General features: G+C 39.7%; 1 protein-coding gene across 1 annotated transcript in view; it reads left to right on the top strand.

Moving 5' to 3' along the window:
• Positions 1-11,614, top strand: part of LOC148035545 (uncharacterized) — a 33,509-nt gene extending 21,895 nt beyond the window's left edge. The window contains exons 2-5 of the mRNA XM_087677500.1: positions 807-839; positions 1,105-1,355; positions 11,074-11,251; positions 11,451-11,614. Of these exons, the coding sequence (XP_087533626.1) occupies positions 807-839; positions 1,105-1,355; positions 11,074-11,251; positions 11,451-11,514 (526 nt within the window). The 3' untranslated portion in view covers positions 11,515-11,614. The remainder of the gene's footprint in view (positions 1-806; positions 840-1,104; positions 1,356-11,073; positions 11,252-11,450) is intronic.
• The last annotated feature ends 10,504 nt before the right edge of the window (positions 11,615-22,118 follow it).

Here is a 22,118-nt window from a genome sequence, read left to right as displayed (position 1 = left end):
CTGACATACTCTGCTAATAGATACATAGTCTACTCTGCTACCAGATTGTCCTTTGTTCTTAGCTAGTGGTGCTTCTAAGGTGGCATCATGACTTACAACAGTGGATCAATTCTTGCCACTGGTCTTCCACCTTTGCTTCCTGTTCTACACAGGATTCCCCCAGTTCCATCTTCAGCTTAGTTTCAACCATCCACTCCACAGCTGCCATTGTCGGTTTTCCCAAGCCCTACTTGCCCATTTGTACTATGTAGACATGCCAACACCAAAGAGGGACAATGAACTTGAGGAGCATAAGGCAGAGTTGCGTGATATGGGTGCCTAGGAGGATCTAGGGATTACAGAATCTAGTGTCCAGTCAGCAGTTATCCTTTTTGAGTTCCACGATGATTTGAGACTCTCATGCAGGTCCCAGGAGTATGGGCTTCATTTTCTTTCTCGAGTCCCAATAGATGGACTTGGCTCTCTTTTGTTTTTTGGGGGAAGGGGAGGAGGGTGACACTTCAGCATGAAATGTTCCATAATTGGAACACAAAACTGGTGTCAATGCCATTGAACTTACATGAATAAGGGGTGACATGACTGGAGTAACGAGGTGGGTCTTATGCTTTATTTGCCAAAATAAAGGATATTTAAAACTGCTAACTTGTAGAATTGCTTATTGTCAGTTTTTTGTAGAAACTCTTTTTTGACACAGAAGGACAAACAGTGTTATATTCATGTTTAGAGACTTCTCATAGCTTTTAGGTGCTGCTCTTTGCTTTTTGTGCATGATCTAACTTTCATTTTTGTTCATGTAAACTGAACAGCAAAGAAGGGAGTGCAGGCTTGATATTGAACAGGTGAGCATTCTCCCTACCTGGATTTGTTTAAAGAAATTAGGTTATGAATGTGGTATGTACTATGCTACCTCAAAGGACTTAGTCATCAGCTTTATCTCTCGCTTTTTTGAGGAAGAAGGTTATGCATAAATTTCGAAGTGCTGAAGTATGCTGGCTGTGCATATCTGGTGTGATTGCTATTACTGTGTTCACAAGTTTTAAATCACAAAACATCTATGAAAACCTAATCTCCAGCATTTTCGCTCTTCTGCTGCTAGCGTTACAGACCCACAGAGTACAATCTTGGTCAGCTAGCTGGTTTTGAGGACCTTCTGCCTGATTTTTCAAGCTGCCCATTATATATGGGTGGTGATGTTGGTGCAAATGCCTTACATGTTGTACATGGTGTCCCTGGGATGAAGGACACGATTGAAATTATACCTGGTGTTTATATGGGAGGAATAAAGTCCATGAAATCAAGTGTACAGAGTGGTGAAAGTAATGCCATGGATTACCGCTGGTTTGTCCGGTACGCAGGTCAGTATTTGCCATCTCAGTGAGTTCATGTTAGCAGTTTACTGCATGAGATGTGACTGAGTATTTCTGCTTTCATACTGCATTGTCTTTCAGGTCTGTTGCCTTTAAACATGCTGCTTGCTTTATACTTCATTTTAACAAACAGGAGATTGGGTAGCTTAAGGGAGTGGTGTTTGCTTTCACTCTGGGTTATCTTGCAAGGTCTTCCACAGTTGCTCCAACAAGCTATTCACAGACTCTAGAATCATAGCTAACAGTCAAAAGGAAGCTTTTTACAGTAAATTTTTTGCTTTTGTGAGAAAGCTATGTTTTTTTCATGTTGCTTTTATATCTCGCGTTTTTGCTTCCAAAAATTATTAACCTATGATCTTTGGGAATTTTGTGTTTTTGATGGTTAGTTCGTGTTGTTATAATCTTGCAATTCTAGTTCTAAGTTAACAATTAATCTGGGTTTTTATTATTGGTAAGCATGATAGTACATGAACTTTTCCTATCCAAATTAACTTGTGATCTGTGGTGCTTTTAGAATCCAGAACAGCTTTTGTGTTTAACAAGAGCACATATTGTGCATTGGACTTCCCTTTCTCTCTTCTGCTAATTCGAGCCCTTAACAAAAGAAAAAGAAAAGGAAAAAAAGAAAAAGAAACTTACTCAAAGTGCTAGCTAACTAGGGGGTTAATTTTCCCTTATGAATAGGCAAATCTCCCTAACCATTACTGCAGTATGCCCTTACAGGCATTGCTATAACCTCCTTGTTAGTGGTAAACTGTTGACTGCAATAGAAGTGTAGGGCACTAGATTGCAAAATTCTGTTGGGCAGAATCCAGATTGGTTTGTTTTTACCTTGGTGGAATCGTAGCTGTTTTACTTAGATCCGGTATTCTTGATTTTGGTTAGTGAGAAAAGGTGGAGACAAGTACATGAGTGTTGCAGTGTCCATATGCAAGAGCATTCTCACTCCATTAGTTGATTTCTCTTGCCAAATTTCTGTTTTAAGATCAAGTGCTTGCAAGTTAAAATTTGGTGCCCTTTGATTTGCTGAAGTTGGGTTTCATAGTTTCGTTGTTGGGACATCAGCACAACTTCCTTAAGGGTCTGGGTTTGCGGTTGCTCAAAATGCAAGCACTTAACGTTGTAAATTTAGCCAGACAGTAGAAGCATTTAGGAAGGATGGCTCACATAGAATAGAACATGTATTTTTTTGAAGGACAGAAATCTCTTGGATGTGATGTATTTCTAGTCTGCTGATGAGGTAAAGAAGGAATTGGAGTTTGGTCCTCCAGTATAGAGGGATCTACTAGATGATGTTGCTTCAAAGTCTAGGGAGCCTAGAGGATTGATACAAATGACACCATTTTATTCAAAGCACAATTGCTTAGTACATTTGACATGTTTACTCAGCTTTCTAGTGCTGTGGAGACTTCTGCTTAGCTTATGAAGAATCGTAAGTTTGTTGCATTGTTGGATTCCTTAGACCTGGCAAAGAGGATGCAACTGGATACAATCATTTGGAATCCTGGTGTGGCTGGAAGACAGCCCACTGGACTTAAAAGTCTGTTTTTGCTGCGGCTAATAGACAAGTTCACAAAAATTTTCAGCAAGCACAGCATGTTAGCATTCATTGCATTTCTGCTGTCCTCTCTTGCTCATGAGCTTCATTAGACAAGTCTAATGGAGACATTGGAGCTTTGACATCATGTGATTGCCATGTAATTGTGTGGGCAGCCATTTGCTGCATTTTTCAATCTGCTTTCAGTCAGCATTTCCAGTCATTCAAGTGCATTTCCACATGTTTGGAGTAGGGTGGCACTTCCCCCACCACTTGGCCAGTTTTGGAACATGCGATGGGAGCGATAGGCCCATTTTGGGCAGTTGGAGGTTAGCCAATGGTCAGTAGGTTGGCTAGATTTCTCCATTACCACCTATAATTCCCTTCTCTGATCATTGACATGGCATGCAGGGAGGGAAAGTAGCCCATGCAGGTAGAGATAACTGCAACACAGGGCAGGACTGTTGCAGTAGGTCTGCAAAAGGCAGCAGGTTGGCGGGAGTTGGTGCGGGTTCTGATGGACATGGAACAACAAAGATGACTAACTGCTGATCAATGAACTGGTGCAAATGTTGGAGCAGCAGCAAGAGCACTAGCAGGATGGAAGTAGAGAAGGTTGAGCTTGAAACTGAATGGTGTTGGTGGAGGTAGCAGCTATGAGTTGAGAGGATGTTCTGATACCAATGTTGGGTCAATGCTCAGCTATGAGTTGAGAGGATGTTCTGATACCAATGTTGGGTCAATGCTCAGCTGCACATAGCAGCAGAGGTGAGTAACTCCTAATTGATGAACTCTTGCAGATGTCGGATCAGCAGCAAGAGCGTGAGAAGGATGGACATAGAGAAGGCTGAGCTCTAAGCTGAATGGTATCACCGGCAGCAGTGGCTATGAGCTGAGAGGATGCTTTAATATCAATGTTGGGTCAATGCTCAGCTGGATGCGCATGTGCGCGCGCGCGCGCCCACACACACACACACATCAGCAAGAGAGAAGAAAGATTGCTGAAAGGTCACATCCACTAATGTGTGAATGATAGAAAGAAAGTACAATCTGTAAGGTATTGTAGTAGCGCACCTAGAGTGGGTGCTCACATGTGAAAAAAGTGATTTCCAGCCAAAAGGTTAAAAGTGCCTACGGATAAGGGGGACAAGCTGTTGAAATGAATGTCAAGCCATAAACCTTCTCTACCACATCCTCTCACATCTGTTAATAACACTGAGTTGGAGCAAGGCTTAAACACCTTCATTGTTTGCGATTAAGCCTTCTAATGAATGAAATTTTCAATTTTGTATTTTAATAAATAATGTGTGGTATTAACAAAGAATGTGTTGTATCTGTGAACAAATTGCTCAATATTGGTCCTTATATGTGGGAACCACCTATCTTTCAAGGATACTATGCAGGAATCTTTAGTTCTCAAAGTTTACACCTCTAGCAACATTTGATATCATACTTTCCTATGTGCATTCGTGGTTATAATGGCTTTTTAAAGTGTGCCTACCCTTAATCTAAGCTCCCAAGATGTAACCCTACAGTGCTTACTTTTATGGATAACAATGGGTTGGACAGTTGAGATTGATTATGTAACTTTGATGGAGAGAGTATTGACTATTTGAATAGCTAGAATAAATAAGATTTGGGAAGGACTTACAATCACGAGGATGCAAAATTTTAATGCTTTGCTTAGCATTTTATTAAAAGTTATTCAAATGTGTAAATGTAACTTGCACATGTGAGATGCAAGTTAATTATCTTGCAATGTGAGACCCAAGACCTTAAGATATTAGTTGGTGCCAAAGGCAGAAGTTGTAATAAGTTATGCTTGACAGGTATTAGGTGATACCCATTGCCAAAACGTAGCCTAGAATATTTAATTAGCCATTAGTGTCAGTGGTGACACTAGGGACCTTGCATTAATGAATTAATTAATGCTAGTTCCAAGCTAGTGAGTACTCATGATTACTTGAGTGATAAATTGACCTAGCTAATTTAATTGTTGACCAATCATTTTTTTTGAGCTATAAATAATCATTAAATTGATTTTTTGAATTAATATGTTAAAATTTGATTTAATAAGTTAAAAAATGCTACAAATTTTCTTGGAAGGCTATCACTTGGCAAAACTTGTCGATGCAAATGGAAAAAACGTTTTTTAGAGAGAGAGAGAGAGAGAGAGAGAGAGAGAGAGAGAGAGAGAGGTTGTGAGGTACGAAAGGTGCGGTACGATAAAATATGGTACTAAATGGTACCTTATGATTTTATAAGGTACGGTACGATATTAGTACCAAAAAAATCTACTTTAAAAAAAAACTACAAATGATAAGACACATGTTTTCAGGAAAAATAGACTATAACAACCATTACAAAATAAGGTCAATGATCATACATGATACAATTGTCATAGGAGTTAGGAGTTGGACGAGTAACGACTCATGATGGACTCAAGAGTGAGGAGTGGAATCTGCCAATCTAGACACAATCATCAATGATTCATCATCATCATCATCATCATCATCATCATCAACAGAGCACTCATTAAGAGAGTTTGAAGATGATCCCTTGGCATCGGATAATGAGGCACTCTCATACTGATCCTCGATGATGAGGTTACCATCATTATCAAATGATGGCTCCCTAGGCAATGGTTGTGTAATTGTAGGCAAGGGGGGGGGGGGGATTTCATCATCAGGCACCGGATGAGATGTACTAGAGCCTTGCCTCACATATGTGTGCAAACCACTTGAACCACCCCTTGTCGATCTCGTAGGGCGTCAAATGACCATGCCTTTGCTAGCAAGTGCTACAACTCCAACTCCTCGAATTGGTCGAACTTCTCACCCATGAGCATGTTGACTACAAATGTTAGGAGTGTTTGTTGCTATGAGCTCTCTACAAAGCTTTGTAAAGATTTGCTCCTCATGATCCTCCTGGTGTACACTCGGAAGAGTATTTTCTGTCAACTTGAGTGTATCAACATTCACCTATACAATGCACATAATATTATAAATACTAAATTGTTAAGTATAAATTTAAAAATAACAAATTTGAACTTGACTTAACCAAAACGATAAGTGTTTACCTGCTTTGGACTACCCATGGTCATCATGGCCTTCATTATGCACAAGTTAGTGCGGTGTAATTGTCGTGTGCTAAGCCGATTGCGAATCTAGTGTGAATGAGAGAATATGTACTCCAATTCGTCTCACATGTGATTGAAGAGCAATCTTGAGTAATGACTCTCATGGCCAAAGACTGAAGAGTCTGCAACGCATATCCAAAATTCTGCCACCAAAAGAGAGGCTTCACAAGCGACTCTCTTGTCCAACAAGTGGGAGAAGCAAAAGCCATATGACCTCTTTGATCCGCATAGCATCCAAGCTTCTCTAGAACTATGTTGTGGTTTATCCATGGGGATGAGAGAGTCATAGCAATCACGATTCCACAAATTCTCTGCCAGAATTGCTCATGGAGGCACAAGTGTTGCATGGCCTTTACCTCCTCTGTCTCATGCTCATCCCACTCATTCTATAGGGTGGACATCGCCATTAAGTGTACAGACCGCACCTCATAAAGGCACTCCAATAGGAACCACATATAAGCAAAACGAGTTGAAGAAGGCTTCTTCAATTCGAGCGTGTTATGCTTGCGATACATCGCAAGAACCTTCATCTTCATTGTGAAGAAGGTGACAATTGATGTAGCCTTATGCACCACCCTCTTTACCCATTTGAGCTTTTTGATATCCTCCATAAGCAAGTCCAAACAATGACTTGCACATCGAGTCAACATTATCAAAGGAAAACCCGCCAAAAGCAAACGGCCCATGCATCGACAATTGGATGCACTGTCAATAGCAACTTGTACCACATTTGATGAGCCACCTACAACCACATCAAACATGGCACAAATTCAAAATTATGATAAGGAAAGCTTCGGGAGGACATGAATTCAAAATTATAATAATGAAAGCAACAACTTTAAAAAAGACAATCTATACCTCAATGATAGCATGCCGAATGTGGCGGTAGATGAATGTGTCTGTCCCTTTTCTTCCCCTCTTGTTGGTGTTTATGTCTTGCAAAAAATATGTATTGAGAGGGCATGAAATGAGTATGTTGATGATGCCTCATTTCTTACAGCCTCTCCATCTGTCGGTGAGAATAGAGCAACCGTATTTTGTCCATGGGATTGGGCTCTATCAATCCTCTCCTCTTCATCAATCTTCTTCATCCTCATCCCATTGTATGTAACATGGCTCCATCCTTCATATGGGCCAACATTGGTGATGGTTCTGACCATCTTTCTTCATTGCTCATACTTTACGACATTGAACACAAGATTGCACTCAATCACTGTGCGTGCAATCTCAATGTCCGCTTGTTGCCGATCCAAGCATATGGTTGGGAGCTTGAGAGAGAGAGAGGATTGCCTCTCCGGTGTCGATCGAGCCTCCAATCTTTGCCCTTTGCCAATGCCAAAGCCGGAAGCGAATGTGGAGTCGGCACCACCAATGGCGGAGGACTCACTTGCATGGATTGAATATATGCCTATATTTGAGGCTTCCTCACGAGTAGACATAGGTGAGGGTGCCATCGTCAATGCGCCACTTCCTCCTCCTCTGGTGGATCCCCCTCTCATCTTGGCGATAATCTTGTCCGCAATGTGTTGAGGGATCACCTTGCATGCGGAAACTTGCCCCCCGTCTTGGAAAGATGTTGAAGAAGCTGGGTCACACCACTTGTGTAGCACTTCCCGCAATACTTTCATGTCCAATGGTGGGAGTTGGACTTCTTTATGTCCTTCTCTACATGCATGGCATGCAAGTTGAAGGCCTTATGCTTCTTGCGTGTCATGATGCCAAGGTGCTGAGGTGAGGCCTAATGGAAAGGAGAGAGTTGAGACTCCTCACTCTACTCACGATGATGCTTGAAGAGGGAGGGGATGGGACATTGATGCTTGGAGACAAGAGGGAGGGGATGAGCCTTGAGGAGAGAGTGAGACTAGTGTGTAAATGAGCAACCATGGAGAGAGAGAGAGAGAGAGAGAGAGAGAGAGACACGTGGCACCTTGTTCAATTTGTGGCCTGTTCAAGGCTGTCATATTTTGCACCTCCCTTTTTTATTGTTCAGGGTCTCCCTTTTCCCTGTAGGCCTGCTGACGGCCTCTTGTTCTGACAAATGCATTTTGCCTCCCTACTCAAGTGTTTGCTGAGGTGTTGTTGACAACTCCCCTCCCCTTTGGCAAGCTTGGATATGGATTGTGTTGACCAACTTGTTGCAACCTTGGGTCCGCCAGCCATGGACATGAAAGAAGATAGAGTGGAAGAAGACATGTCTCCTTGCATTGACAAGATGGCTTCACTTCTCTTTGATGTTTGGTTGTTTGTTAAATGTAGCAAGCATCTCCATGAAGAATTTATTGCTGCTCTTGAGGCCCTTGATTTTGGTGATTCTTCGCCTTGCTCGTATGCCCAAGTGGCTTCTACTTTGCAGGATTCACAAGAACCAAATTGGGAATAGTTGTTCGAGATTGCAAATTTTCTCTTGGAGGATAATGTCGAGCATATGCCTGTGCGGAGGAGGAGATTTTGGATACACAAGTTCATACTCAAGAGGTCCTTCATTTCTTTTTTGTTTTAGTGAGTGACGCACTATCCTCCTTTTCATTGGTTGGATTCTTGTGCTTGCCAAGATTTGTCAGTGGTTGACAACTACCCTTGAGATGGATTGTGTGGAGGAGATCTTGGTTGGTCTTTGTGGATTCTATGAGGTTGTGCTTCTTTCTACTTCGGCACAAGATCTCCTCCTCATTGAGCAGCCCCTTTTCTTTGATAAAAGTGGGTGCATACTATCTCATGGCGCCTAATGCTTGCTTGAGCCCACAACTCTCTACTTCCACCCATCGCGGAGAGCCCACAACTCTCCACTTCCAATGTTTACTCAAGCATGTCCAGTATGGGTGGAAGTGGAGAGTTGCGGGCTCTCCTCAAGGATGCAATGGTTGCCGTAGGCCACGTGTTGGTTCCCCCAAGTTTGAAGGCAGCCAACTGAAATTGATTGTGCATGCTGTGGAACACCGCTAGAAAGAGACCCAATTGGTTGTGCCTCAATGGTACTAGCATGCGGCCTCTTTGGTCCGGGGGCTTAAGTGGGGTATTTTTGCTGGTCACTATTTCTCATGTGGTCAATTGGGTCACTTCATGGCCAAATGTCCAGGCAGAAAGACCACCGTGGTAGATCAACCAATGGACAAGGGGCAAAACACGCGGCCATCTTTTGCTGAGCAACATGTTATTCAGGACACTTAGCCTAAAGGCAAACAGCCTGCTTATTCTTCAGAGTTGAAAACACAAGGATGGACAGAAGCATGATGCAATAAGGGAAAAGGGAAGGAGACTTCCATGTCCACAGCACCTAACAAACTACCTTCTTTATAGGATCCTCTCCACACCTATTTGCGCCACTAAGATAAATCCTCTAATGCACCTACTACTCGACTTTCTCTTCCTTCCAAGGCCTTCCAAGGATTCGCCGCCTCCCAAAGAGAAACAATAACAATAATAATTGACTTGGTCACTGCTATGTGCCTGAGACCCTCTAGCCCAGTTGGCTTTTGATGTTGCTGGTAGAGTCATCACTCCATGGGATAATAAGTATCTAGGTTCTACCTCCCACCTTGTAGATGGGCCTTTCTCCTCATGGACAGAACATCAAAGACCCAATCTCTTTGCGGTGTTGGGGGACTTCTTTGAAGATGGGGTATTGGAGACATGGGCCACAGAAGCCCAGGCCATGTGACAAAATCTTGTCAAAACTCTTAATCCTTTGTGTTTGTCTAGTCTTGGAGTGTCTCATGCACTTTTGTTCTTTTGTATTTGCTGAATCCATTGTATTTGGTTCATACATGTGGCCTAGAGCTACCTTGCACTTAGGAATCTTGTTGAGAGAGAGAGAGAGAGAGAGGAGGTTACCATTGCCGCTACAACAGTTGATAGGCCATTTCTAGTAGGAGACCCTCCAAGAGCTAGTTACGTACCCAAAAGGGACTACAACAGTAGATGAGAGCAGTTTGAGCACCGTTTTAGCCAAGAGATATCATATTCGGGGTGTTTAATTAGTGGAGATAGCTTTCATGGCTGCCTAGATAGGGCAGCAATTGACTTCTTCCATTTCCTTTTGATAGAAGTTTGATTCCTCTCTCTCTTTAGCATTCTCTCTCATCCTTGCTCAGCAATTTCCAGCAAAATCAGCCATTGGAGGTGGAGATTTTGACTAATCTTTATTGTAAAACCTAATTTATAGCAAAAGTTAGGGTTTGACAACCACCTCGGAAAGCGTGCCTAGAAATTGAAGGCCTAGAGACTTGATTTTCAGTCACTGAAATTGTGGTAAATTCAAAAGATTCAATTGGCCATTCAGCTAGCAAATATTTTGGGCTGAATGTGTCACCCAAGGAGTAGAATTGAAGGCCAGTCCCTGAGCAAATTAGAGGGCAAATTGGTTTGAAGGCTTGCTGGTCATTTACGATAGTAAGAGGCAATTGGAGAGCGAAGGAGATTTAGGGAATCTCATTGTTTTCCATCTAGATTGCAATTCAAGATAAAGAGATACCACAAGGGGTGCCAGTTTTGAGTCAACAAGTTGTCCATTTGCCAAGATTAAGTGGTAACATTTGCATTTTTAGTTTATGTGAATTTTATGCTTGTTGTCACTACCACCCTTTCTGACTTAGAAGGCTGGTTTCACTCACTGGATTAGAACCTTCGTTCCTCAATATGAGATGCTAGTCAGTTCTTTGGCAAAATTCTCAACTGAATGCAAACCAGAAGAAGGGAAGAATTAAAATCAGGTGGACTGTGCTAAAAATGTACAAGTTATTAATGTGAAACAAACAGTCACCTCAGCTTATTTTGACAACCAGGCAGGGTGTTGCTGGACCTGTGCCCAAAGTTTCTTTGAGAAGCATGGTTGGTTTCCACTTCCAATATAATAGGGTGAAACTGATTTACTGGTTGTCTTTTGTTGGATATCCTTGTTGTTTCTCTGGTTTAGGTTGATAGGTTTAAGAACCATAACAAGGTTGCTTTCAAGGTAGCGTCGGTGTTTTTTGTATAATACTTATCTTAGTAGAATGACAGTATGGATCAGTCTAATACAAATTACATTACAGGCTGGGGCCCTGGTCAGTTAGAACGTGAAGTTGCCATGGGTGTATGGTATCTTGCATGCTCTTCTAGAGATACTATTCTAAAGCATTGCATAAAGCTGCCAAAGCCTCTCTGGCGGGAGATACTAGAGCTGATGGGCGATCCATACGCAGACATTTCAAGGCGTGCATATGGGGAGATGTAAGGTGTTTTAATTTCCTGGCATGCTGCTTTTCCCTTTAAGGACCCAATCATTGTACACTATAACTTAAGTTCAATATGAATTGTATATATGGACATGCAGGAGCAACTGGTAGTGAAGTTTGTTTTTTTCAAGTAGTGTGGTATACATTTTTGTCCTATCAAGTGTTGTATCTTGCTAAGCCACACTGTCTTGTAGGGGGGTCAACAAAGTATGTAAACACGGGCACAAAGGAAAGTGTTGGCATTTATATAATATATGAGGGTAAGGAAAGAGGCTTCACAGAAGCAGACAATCACATGGATGGACTTCCATGTTTGGCTTGCAGGAAGCTGAAATTAAAACTAACTGTTATTTGCTTTCTTCTCTGGATGAAGTGGTTCCTCCTGCAGTTCAATACTATTTTAGTTATTGTTGTATACAAATCATTGTATATGAGCTTGCTTGTTCTGATATGCCAACAACCAGTATGTACATTATTCTGGCAATATTCTCGTGTCATAGAATAGAGGGTTGTGTCTAGTTGTACGGAAAGTAAAAGAAGGGCTGAATTGGCTGTAAAAACACAAATCAAACTCTAGAAACGCGCTACTTGGAAACAAATAATGTAACATCCATGCCCTTTTAAGCATGAACCTAAAACTTTACAGGGATTGAACTCTTGTCCACATATCAATTGTCTTTCAAATATAAAGCTAAGGGTTGTGCAGTGATTGAACTTGTATCTACATATCTTCCATGCATGTGATGTCAAATACTACTAGAAGTCTGTACAAGTATGAAATCCAGGTTGTGCAGTGATTGAACTTGTATCTACATATCTTCCATGCATGTGATGTCAAATACTACTAGAAGTCTGTACAAGTATGAAATCCAGTTCTAACTCCAATCTCCAATTCTTGAGGGGATGTTCAACAACTTGTCAGAAGTCCAACCACTAAATGCCACCTTACTATATGTTTGGTCAGGTTATTTGTTTAGTGAACACCTTTGCATTTGAAGTAGTCAAACTTTATAGAAGTATACTTTGATGTGTTGAAAATTTGACCTCTTAAGCATCCATAGATCGCAGATGAGGTTTGATGTTAGTAGCACATATTTTCAAAATTCTTTGCCAATTTTACAAGCTACTAATTTTGGACATACATCTCTTCATTGCCAAATTGAAAATCTTTGATGTATGATATTATCTTACCCCATGAGATAGGAGTTCATGACTTGCTTGCTATGATGTTTGATGTTTGTCACAAGATTAGGTAGAACAACAATGGAACATAGTATTCTTTGATTGACAAGTGAATGATTCATTCGATTTTGATTTATCACTAAAGGCTATGTTATGCACAAGTAAAAATCCCTTAAAGAAAGTTTTAATATGATATTAATGTTGATTGTAATTAGGAATTGCTAGCAACTAATCAAATTCATACCAGGGAAAATCAATCTAGTTGATTACTTATTTTGGAAAGCTTAAACTTTACACATTTCAAGGACTCAAGATTAGGAGAAAAGCCATCAAAATTATCATGAACCCATTACAAGGTCAAGGAATGCTATAACAAAATTGCGAGTGATGCAATTCCTCTCTAATAGCATATGCATGTGAAATTCCATATCTAGGGACAATGTATGTGCATTCTCTCAAAAATCGACAAAGCATCTATGCCCTTGGAGAGAACTGGTTTGCCAAATGAAGCAATTAATTATAGCATATACTTTGAAAATGATCATGCAAAAAAAGGTTGATCAAATCCTAGAGGTAAATGACCCAATAGGGCCTTGAAAGCATCCATTAATTGATTAACTTGTAAGACTAGAAATGACATGGGCTCTCCATTGATATGCTAACCATTGCTAAAAGGAAATAGCACAAGTATCAAACTGTTAAAGGGAATGGTGTGTAGATCCATCCTTACAAGGGTGGGACTAAGACCAATAATCTTGTTTCAATGAGGAAGCTACAAAAGCATCCCAGGCTTGATGATCGGGACCATTCATCACAGAATGAGGTGAAGTATTGAACTCGCCTATCACAAACCTTGGATTGGAGAAGCTTTAGAGAGACATAGTAGATCTTGAACTTAATGATGAAATGATTATGGTTGCATCGATAAATGAATAGCCAACATAAACCCACATCTATAAGGAGCATGACCACTAAAGAAAACAATACAATCCTTACATAGATGGCATTAGCAATTGAGTATTAATTGTGTTTTATGCACAGAATGCATCACAATTACAAAAAATAGCCCACATCTATAAGAAGCATGACCATTAAAGAAAGAATACAATCCTTATATACATAGATGGCATTAGCCATTGAGTATTGCTTGTGTTCCATTGCATAGAATACATCAATATTACTGCCAAAATAGTCAATCTATATTTTATATTTTTTACTATAGGGAAAGCACCATTTTGATTTCATAATATGTAAGCAAGTAGAAGCTATTGCTATAACGCTTTACTTTTGCATTTGTAGACTTTCTTGTGCCTAAAACCTCTCCAACTCATTGTAAATGTGATATGTAGCAAGGTCTGCAAATGGCATCCATAAGGTCTACCCTCTATAAACCAACAACTATTATCTGAGAAGGATGCTATTGTTGTCATTTCAAAGAGCATCCCTTAAAGTAAGCAAACTTTGTTGAGCCTCTGATTGCAAAGTAGAATCTAGAATGCTTCTATTGGCCACACCAACATGTGGTCTCCAAGATGATCTTGGCTTAGAAGAGAATCCTTTACCTCATTAGTGAAAAGTGTGAGTAACATTAGTTGGATGCAATGGAGCCAAAGGAGATTCTTGACACACATGACCTTAGCATAGGCACCCAAGGGGGTGCCTTTGGAGCTTGTTTTTGAGAGCTCACTCTCAAGCCTAGATTTAATGCAAATCTATTTGCCCATTTTACCAAAGAGGCTTATTAAGAGTAAAGACATTATTATCAAGACAAACCTAAGGCTCGTTCACTTGCTAGGCACATGTACATTTAGCTTTAGTTTTCTAATTAGGTCTTATTACATTTATGTGTGACATTCAAAATCAGCTTTCTTAATTAGGCATTTTAGGGATTGGCGTTCGTTTGCATAATTGATGGCACAGACACGAATATAGAGCAAGCAATCCTTTTTCACAAGCAAGTTTCTTAACTTATCTACAAGTTAACCTTTGTCTCTTGCCCGTACAGGAGAAATTATATATTCCCTTCTGCCCAGCAGAAGTACCCGGTCCAAATCACATGGCACCATAATTTCCATCCTTATTTGGAATAGGATCTTTTAATGCCACATACGTTGGGCTCACAACAGTCTTCAACTCCATTCCGGGCTAGGTAAGGGGTGTCCAGAGCTCCACCTGACTCTAAGCGACCTAGGAGTGAGACAACTTCCGTGGTTGGCCTTTTTACCACTCGATCTTCAGCAGCCCGTGAATCGAGTAGTGCCCTCTCGGGTTGAAGCGCGGTGTGGCCTTGGAGATGATCCATTTGTGCAAAGTATTCCTTTTTAATTAATCCAATTAGTAATCAAGCACAATCAAGGCCATCAGTATGATATCATCTACCAAGAAAACATTCATTTATTTCCCATGGCAACTTGTCATCATTGACCCCTACCATGCATTTATAATCAATCACAAGTACTTGAAATAATTATCCAAATCACATCCCAACAATCAGTTTAATGCAAAAGCATTTAGGACGTTTGATCAATCAACAAAAACAATGATACCCTTTTGCGATAACCTTTCCCATCACGTATTTGCTCTCCCCCTTGGGATCAAAGAGCAATTCTGTGTAGAATTTACTTAACACACACTTTTTTCGACTAAGGCATATATGAAGGTTTCAAACACTATACAAAACATAAGTTCAATTAATCACTTACATTGATCAATAACCCAACCTTCTTCCTGACAAGTATAAAAGCATCGGTCTTTCCCTTGGCTCGGGCTTTCCTAACCCCTTGAGCTCTCTACTTGCCTTTGAGGCTCGGAGTTGTTGTTTGTAGATGCCTCAAGATCATGGTTGCATTCTAAGATGAAGTGATGCAACTTGCCACATTAAAACAATGCTAACAAATGTTCGCCATTTCAACTCATAAACCTAGACATGGTTTGCATGTATTCCATAGTAGGCAAGTTGTATTTCTATTTTAGGATGCCAAGTGACGCTCCACCACAAGCTATCTCAATGAGCCCAAAATAGTGTGCCCTTGCTAGATTCTCTAAGGATTATGGCTATTGAGCCTCAAAACTCTCATTTAGATGTGCATGCATTACTATAAAACTTTTTGGGGTTCAAAGGAAACTCTCACTAATATTGTTCATTATGCTACTTGTTATATTATGGACATGGTGTGAGACTAGTTAAATATGAATGGGAAGATTTTATGGATGTTGATATCAATAGGGCAAAGGTGGAGGTGGTCTTATCCCATCTTTCATGCACTAAAAGCCTTGGATGGATGGTTTGTTGAATGAGCTATTTGCAATTGATCTTGACAAGCTTAAGAAACTACTTGCTCCACTTTTTCATCAAGTTTGGAGAAGATGCCATATGCCATTTGATTTGGAAGATTGTAATGTTACCATGACAAAGTGTTTGGGTAGTGCTACCTTGTTGGATGCCAATATTTATATAGAACTTTGCAAATGGCCTTGTTATAGTACTCATGTGAGCATCATCTTCTTTGCGTAGACATTGCTATGTTTTTATTGAGGAAATCAATATCTCACATGGTTTTGAGGTTTTGGCTACAATGGCTTGATAAGGACATGAAAACATAATAAGAAAAATAGGATGGTGTGATTGGGTTTGAGGACTATACAAGTTAATGTCATTCATGGTCAATTATTCTTTCCATTGTATCCATCAATACTTTCAAGTTGCTTGGGCTTACAAGGGATGATTTAGAACAACTTAAGAGGAATGACTTTGGCATACTTTCAGCTTTCATCCCCATGGTTTGATTGGGATTTTGTGCACTTGGATGATTTTCTAAAATGACTAGCCAATCATCTTTATTGTATGATGGTTGAGGATAACAAATGGGTGATTGAGAAAGCAAATGAATTTAAGTTTGCTTAGATAGTAATGCTAAGTGGTGTGATAAGTTGATTCAATTGTAGAGGTCTAACAGGGAAAAGTTTTCATATGGAGACTTCTTAGTAGGGGGTCTTACCAAAGAGAATATATAGTGGTGGTTGCAAGATGTTCTGTGGTAGATGTGACTTCCTAGACTTTCTTATTGTAGGGTCCACTTAGAGAGAGTATGTTGTGGTGGTCACAAGATCTCAAGTGGTAGATGTGTCTTCTATACTGCATGCAATGAGAATCTTGTTCATCTTTTTATTTCTTATCTAGATGCTAGATAGGTTTGGGGTTCCGTTTTCTAAGTATAGACTTTAGTTGCATGTCGATGTACAATCATCCCTGCTTGGGTTTATCATCCAAGGCCACTTTATAGTCAGAGCATCCTTGTTTTTTTCAATTTTGTGTTGGACTTCTCTTTGGTATATATAGTGGACATGCAATTCATTTACTTTTGATTTGGCCTTAGATATCCATGTTCATTTGGGTGATTTCCAAGGATTGGTATCATGGCAAGTTAATTCCATCGTTTTGGCTATTGTGATCCTCATAGAGGTGGTTGCTCCATGGATGTATATCATTTGCTTTACCTTGATTGTGCCCACTTCTTGTTATTGTGAGATGCTTCTTATAATCTTGTAGCATTGTGTTTTTGTACTATTTTTGTTCGATGTATTTTGTTCTTCCTATCTTTGGTTCAACTTGGTTTGGCAAAAGGAAATTTGTAAATATTTGAAATCATTAATTCAAGATTCTTCATGAGAGAGAGAGAGAGAGAGAGAGAGAGAGAGAGAGAGAGAGAGAGAGAGAGAGAGAGAGAGAGAGAGAGAGAGAGAGAGAGAGAGAGAGAGAGAGAGAGAGAGAGAGAGAGAGAGAGAGAGAGAGAGAGAGAGAGAGAGAGAGAGAGAGAGAGAGAGAGAGAGAGAGAGAGAGAGAGAGAGAGAGAGAGAGAGAGAGAGAGAGAGAGCATGGATGCATGCATGCATGTGGGAGCTTGGAAGAGGCTTTCCCTCTCCATTCTCTTGCTTATATTCTTCTCCTTCTTCCTCCATTCTTGCTTATGTGAAGAGATTTTAAGCAATTGTCACTCAAGGGATAGAGAGCACGAGAGACTATTGGTGAGTGTGATCTTGGGAGAACATTCCCTTCTCCTAACTATACTTGAATTGTGAGATCATTAGAGCTTCTCTCAAGGGATTAGACTTCAATAGTGGAGAGGTAAGGTTTAGTGAGTCTATTACATCATGCTTTGAGCTTTCTATTCATTTTTTTGTATTCTTGGGATGAAATGAAGAGAGAATAGGTGGTTTGGATCTTGAGTATAAGCCAACTATGTGAGAGTTGCTCATGTCAAAGAGAGTGGAAGCACTTGAAAGAATAAGATGTTCATCTAATCCCACCATTGTGTTGGGCTCACGTGAGGAACAATACTGTACTTCCATTGCCAAGATGAGACAAAAACTACTCTTGATTTTCTTGTATTCTCCCCATAGTGTGGGAATAGGATGTCTTGATTTCGTAGAGAGGATGACATTATTCATTGCTCTCCCTTTGAGAAAGCAGAGCTAATTGAAATATACATGTGGCTAGATTAGGAAGATCAAATCGGAAAGGAATCAATTTGATGGAATAGGATGAGATGAGATGAGAGAAAGTTTTGACTACATTACATTCATTCTTGCTTTTTTTAATTGAAGAAAAAGTAGAAAATACCCAAAAAATAAAATTGCAATAAAATGGGAAGCATTGTCATGCCTTCTATTCATTTGATAGCATTACATGAATTGCAAGGAATCTAGAGTCATTTGGTTAAAGAGTTTTTATCATTCCTACATGCTTTTTCATTGCTTTCATGATTTATTGTTTCCATGATTTTGGTTCATATGTGTATCGTGCTCATGCTTGCTGACAATTCTAGGTGCATAGCATTGCATTTCTTGAGCTTCCATAGCAAGGTTTGTTGAGCTTAACTTGTGGAAAATTTGAGTATTGGGGAACTCAAAGTAGTAAGTTCTTAAACATTCCTATGGAAATATCTAATACCTTGAATGCCTATACCAAGACCAATACCTTGACTGTTTATATGAGGTTAATACCTAGAGTGTTATGCATGGAGGACTAACACCTTAAGTGACAAGCTAAGTTATTAATGCCTTGAATTATTGGTTTAAAGGAACTTGATTTTCTTTAAAAACCTTAGAGTAAGGCTATTTGGTTTTTTTATTTTCAAGCCTCTTGAATCATTTTGCTTCTTCATCAACCTCTTCTCTTGCTCGTGGATTTCTATCACACTGATTGCATCCTGCATCAACTCCATAGTTGTGCCATCATCATTGTCTCTCTCTTGAAAAGGGTGAAAGCTTGATGGAAAGCAAGATGTGATACATCAAATATATCAAGAAGAGGAAGCCATCAATTACATGCACAATCATCCACTTCAAACTTTCAATCTCGGGGAATCATAGGTGACCATTAGCAGTCACAACTTTTTGATTAGATTGTTTGTTTTGTGATGACCTTGGAGCTCAAGAATCAACAACTCAACCCTCATACATTACCTATCTTCTACTTCCAACAATAGCTTGATTGTATGCATTAACAATACCTCAACTACATAGAGTTTTGGCCTTATACGATACCTCAATTTTTGTAACATCTTGATTCATCAATTTCTTGAGTATCAACCTTGGATTCCATGCCCAAAAATACTTTGATGATTTAACAATACTTAATGCCTCAATATCTATACCTCAAGTGATATAGTTCCAATACCTCAATTGGATGGGTAATACCTTGAGTGCATGACTTGAATACCTTGACCCTCAACTTTGTTGAATACCTTGAGCTCATCTTGGAATATCTTGTGTCTTGCCTTGAGTCTCAACTATCAATACATTGAGTCCCTACATATAATACCTCAACTACAGTTTGATTGGGACCTTGAATGTGCTATTTTGTCTTGCCTTGAGTCTCAACTATTAGTACACTGAGTCCCTACTTAGAATACCTCAACTAGAGCCTTAGATCTCAATTCCTTGGCTAATTGGGACCTTGAATGTGATAATTAATACTTGATTCCAATTTCACAAGTGTAAGGATTCACAATATCTCAATTAAATACCATAGAATACCTTGACTATAATATGTTGGTTGATGATCCTCAATACCTAGAGTGTTAACACCCATTTACCAATACCTCCATTACCCCTTAATACCACAAGTCCCTATCCTCCATTACCTTGACTATCTTGCATATTGGATTCTGTGGTTGCAATGGGAATAGTAGCTTTATCTTTGATGGAACTTGGGCTATAACAATAGTCAAAGTAAACTACAAACTTGGATCATTGGTGTGATTGGAATATATTATTTTCTTAAGAGCTTCAAAAGTCAAGTTAAGAGTAGCTCGAGGCTATTGTTGTGGGTTTTTATTGTTGAACATTTTTATTTTTGGATCTAATATGTCATGGATTTAGCAGTGGTATGGGCCTATTGTTGTTCTATTTTCGTATTATATAGTGCTCGGCTTTCAACACTCATGGTTTCTTTGGTTGACTAATGAGTATGGGCTTCCATCAATATTTGTCAGTTAGCTCCAATGCCTTGTTTATGTAAACAACCACAAGCTTCTTGGTCACTATTTTCTTTACATTCATTGTTGTGATGGGTCCTTGATACCTTCTTAATATATTGAGTGCATGTTCTTAATCCAATTCCTTGAGCTTCTTTGGGTGGCACCCTTACATCTTTAATACCTTAAGTGGGACTATTTTCACCTCCAATACCTTGAGACACATGCCTTAAAGCCTTGATCCTGATGCCTTACGGGAGACAAATCTTTATCAGAATACATTGATATCCTTTAGCTATTACCTTGAAGATGTAAGGCTACAACTTTCCATGATATCGCCTCCAATACCTTGAGAGACATGCCTTAATGCCTTAATCTCGATGCCTCAAGTGAGACAAATCTTCACCACAATACCTTGATATCCTTTGAGTCTCAATTCCTTGAGGACTGATCTCCGAATTCTCGACTTTTGTCACCTTGACTTTTAGCACCTTGACTGCACCCATATACTGCAACAATCTTGTGGATTCCATAATTATTTCCTTGAGTGATAGTTGCTTCAATACCTTGAGGGAACCAAAAATTGATAATTCTATCCATCTATAAGGAAGAAGCCCCCAACGCTAAAACCTCAAGTGATTTTGGGGTATTCCTCCTTTGTAAGAGCTCGATTGCAAATTGCATACCTTGAACACCTAGAGCTTGAATCTCTCATTACTTGTACATCACCTTAAGATTTGGATAAAAGACATTGCACTCATTTGAGCATTAGTAAAGCTCATAAACAGGGTGAAAATCATTGCAATATAAGGTTTAATATTTCTTAACCTTGCAAGGATCACTTGTGAACATGAAGGAAACTCATCTCATTTCCATAAAAATGATAGAGCTAAGCCCTCTTGACTAATAGAGAGCTACAATAGAAGTCTTAATGAGCCCATTGAACAATTAAATAGAATAATATGAACCAATTTTTCAAAAAATAAGCAACTCAAGTCTCCCATATGTGAAAACAATTTGTGTAAGTAGCTTTATGAAAAAGGGCAAATTGGGCTAAATTTAAGATTTATTAAAAAGCTTAGGCTTAATTTCATCCAAACAGGATGTATTGTATAAAACGGTTGTAAATGGCACAAGTTGTGAGAATGTTTTGATCACGCAACTTCAACAAACTCATACTCCAAGCACCAGACACTGATTTTGGAGCCTCAAGAAGGCTTATTGATACCCTTCCTTTTGACAACAAGCAGATCCCTACTAAGCTAACCCCTTGGTTCTGAAGAATAAGCTATCTCTCAACCCTTATGCTAGTATACATATAATATATATACCAAGATCTCTTTTTGAGCAATCCAAAACGAAGTTGTTTTTCCCTATTTCCATCCATTATTGCCTATCCGAAAACTTTTAGATCATGCTTTAGTAGCCTCAATTGCTCCCTTAATGGTGTGGGGATGGGGGAGGCATGTGTTACGATGCAGTTGGGGTGGGTGGGGTAAGGGACACCATGTTATTGTTGGTGTGGGGATGGTGTATACTTTGTCATGGTTGGGGTGAGGGAGAGCATGTCATTGTTGGTGGAGGAAAGGAGGAGGGGTCTAAAAGGTAGAGCCCAAGTGAAAGCACACAAGTGGAGGCAAGTGCAAAGCAAGAGCTATAATAGATGGAGTAAGAGAGTAAGAGAGAGACACACCATATGTGGAAACACCAATAGTCACAATGTGTGACCAACCTTACCTTATTCAATAGTCATTGAAAGAACAAAGAATAAAGTGATAATGATGGGCACTCGCCACTTGTAGTGTACAAGTGTGTGGTCATGGTGTTGTGATACAGTGTGGTATAGGCACACATGCCTTTACCCCCGATAACCTCCCACTTAAAGGAAAATGTGCCTCTAGTGAGGAGAGAACAAAAAATAAGTGATGACAAAATATAAATGTGCCTAAAGTAGAATAGGATGAGGTATAGACATTATCTCATCCTACACTCATCATCTTCCTAGGGAAGACAAAATGTTCTGTTGAGAGACTTTTAGTGAGTAGATATACAAGATTCTCATTGGTCGAGATCTTGACAGGCTCAACCTACTTATCCTCTACCGCCTCCCTAATGAAGTGGTAGCATACCTCAATGTGCTTTGTCTTCACATGGAAATTTGGATTCTTAGCCAATTGAATAGCACTCATAGAATATGAATGT

Source organism: Lygodium microphyllum, chromosome 5, assembly GCF_053477565.2.
Source record: "Lygodium microphyllum isolate KBCC chromosome 5, Lygodium_microphyllum_v1.1.10, whole genome shotgun sequence".
In the NCBI taxonomy this organism is placed as follows: Eukaryota; Viridiplantae; Streptophyta; class Polypodiopsida; order Schizaeales; family Lygodiaceae; genus Lygodium; species Lygodium microphyllum.
Note: the sequence above shows the minus strand (reverse complement) of the source record. Positions and strands in the feature narration are given on the sequence as shown.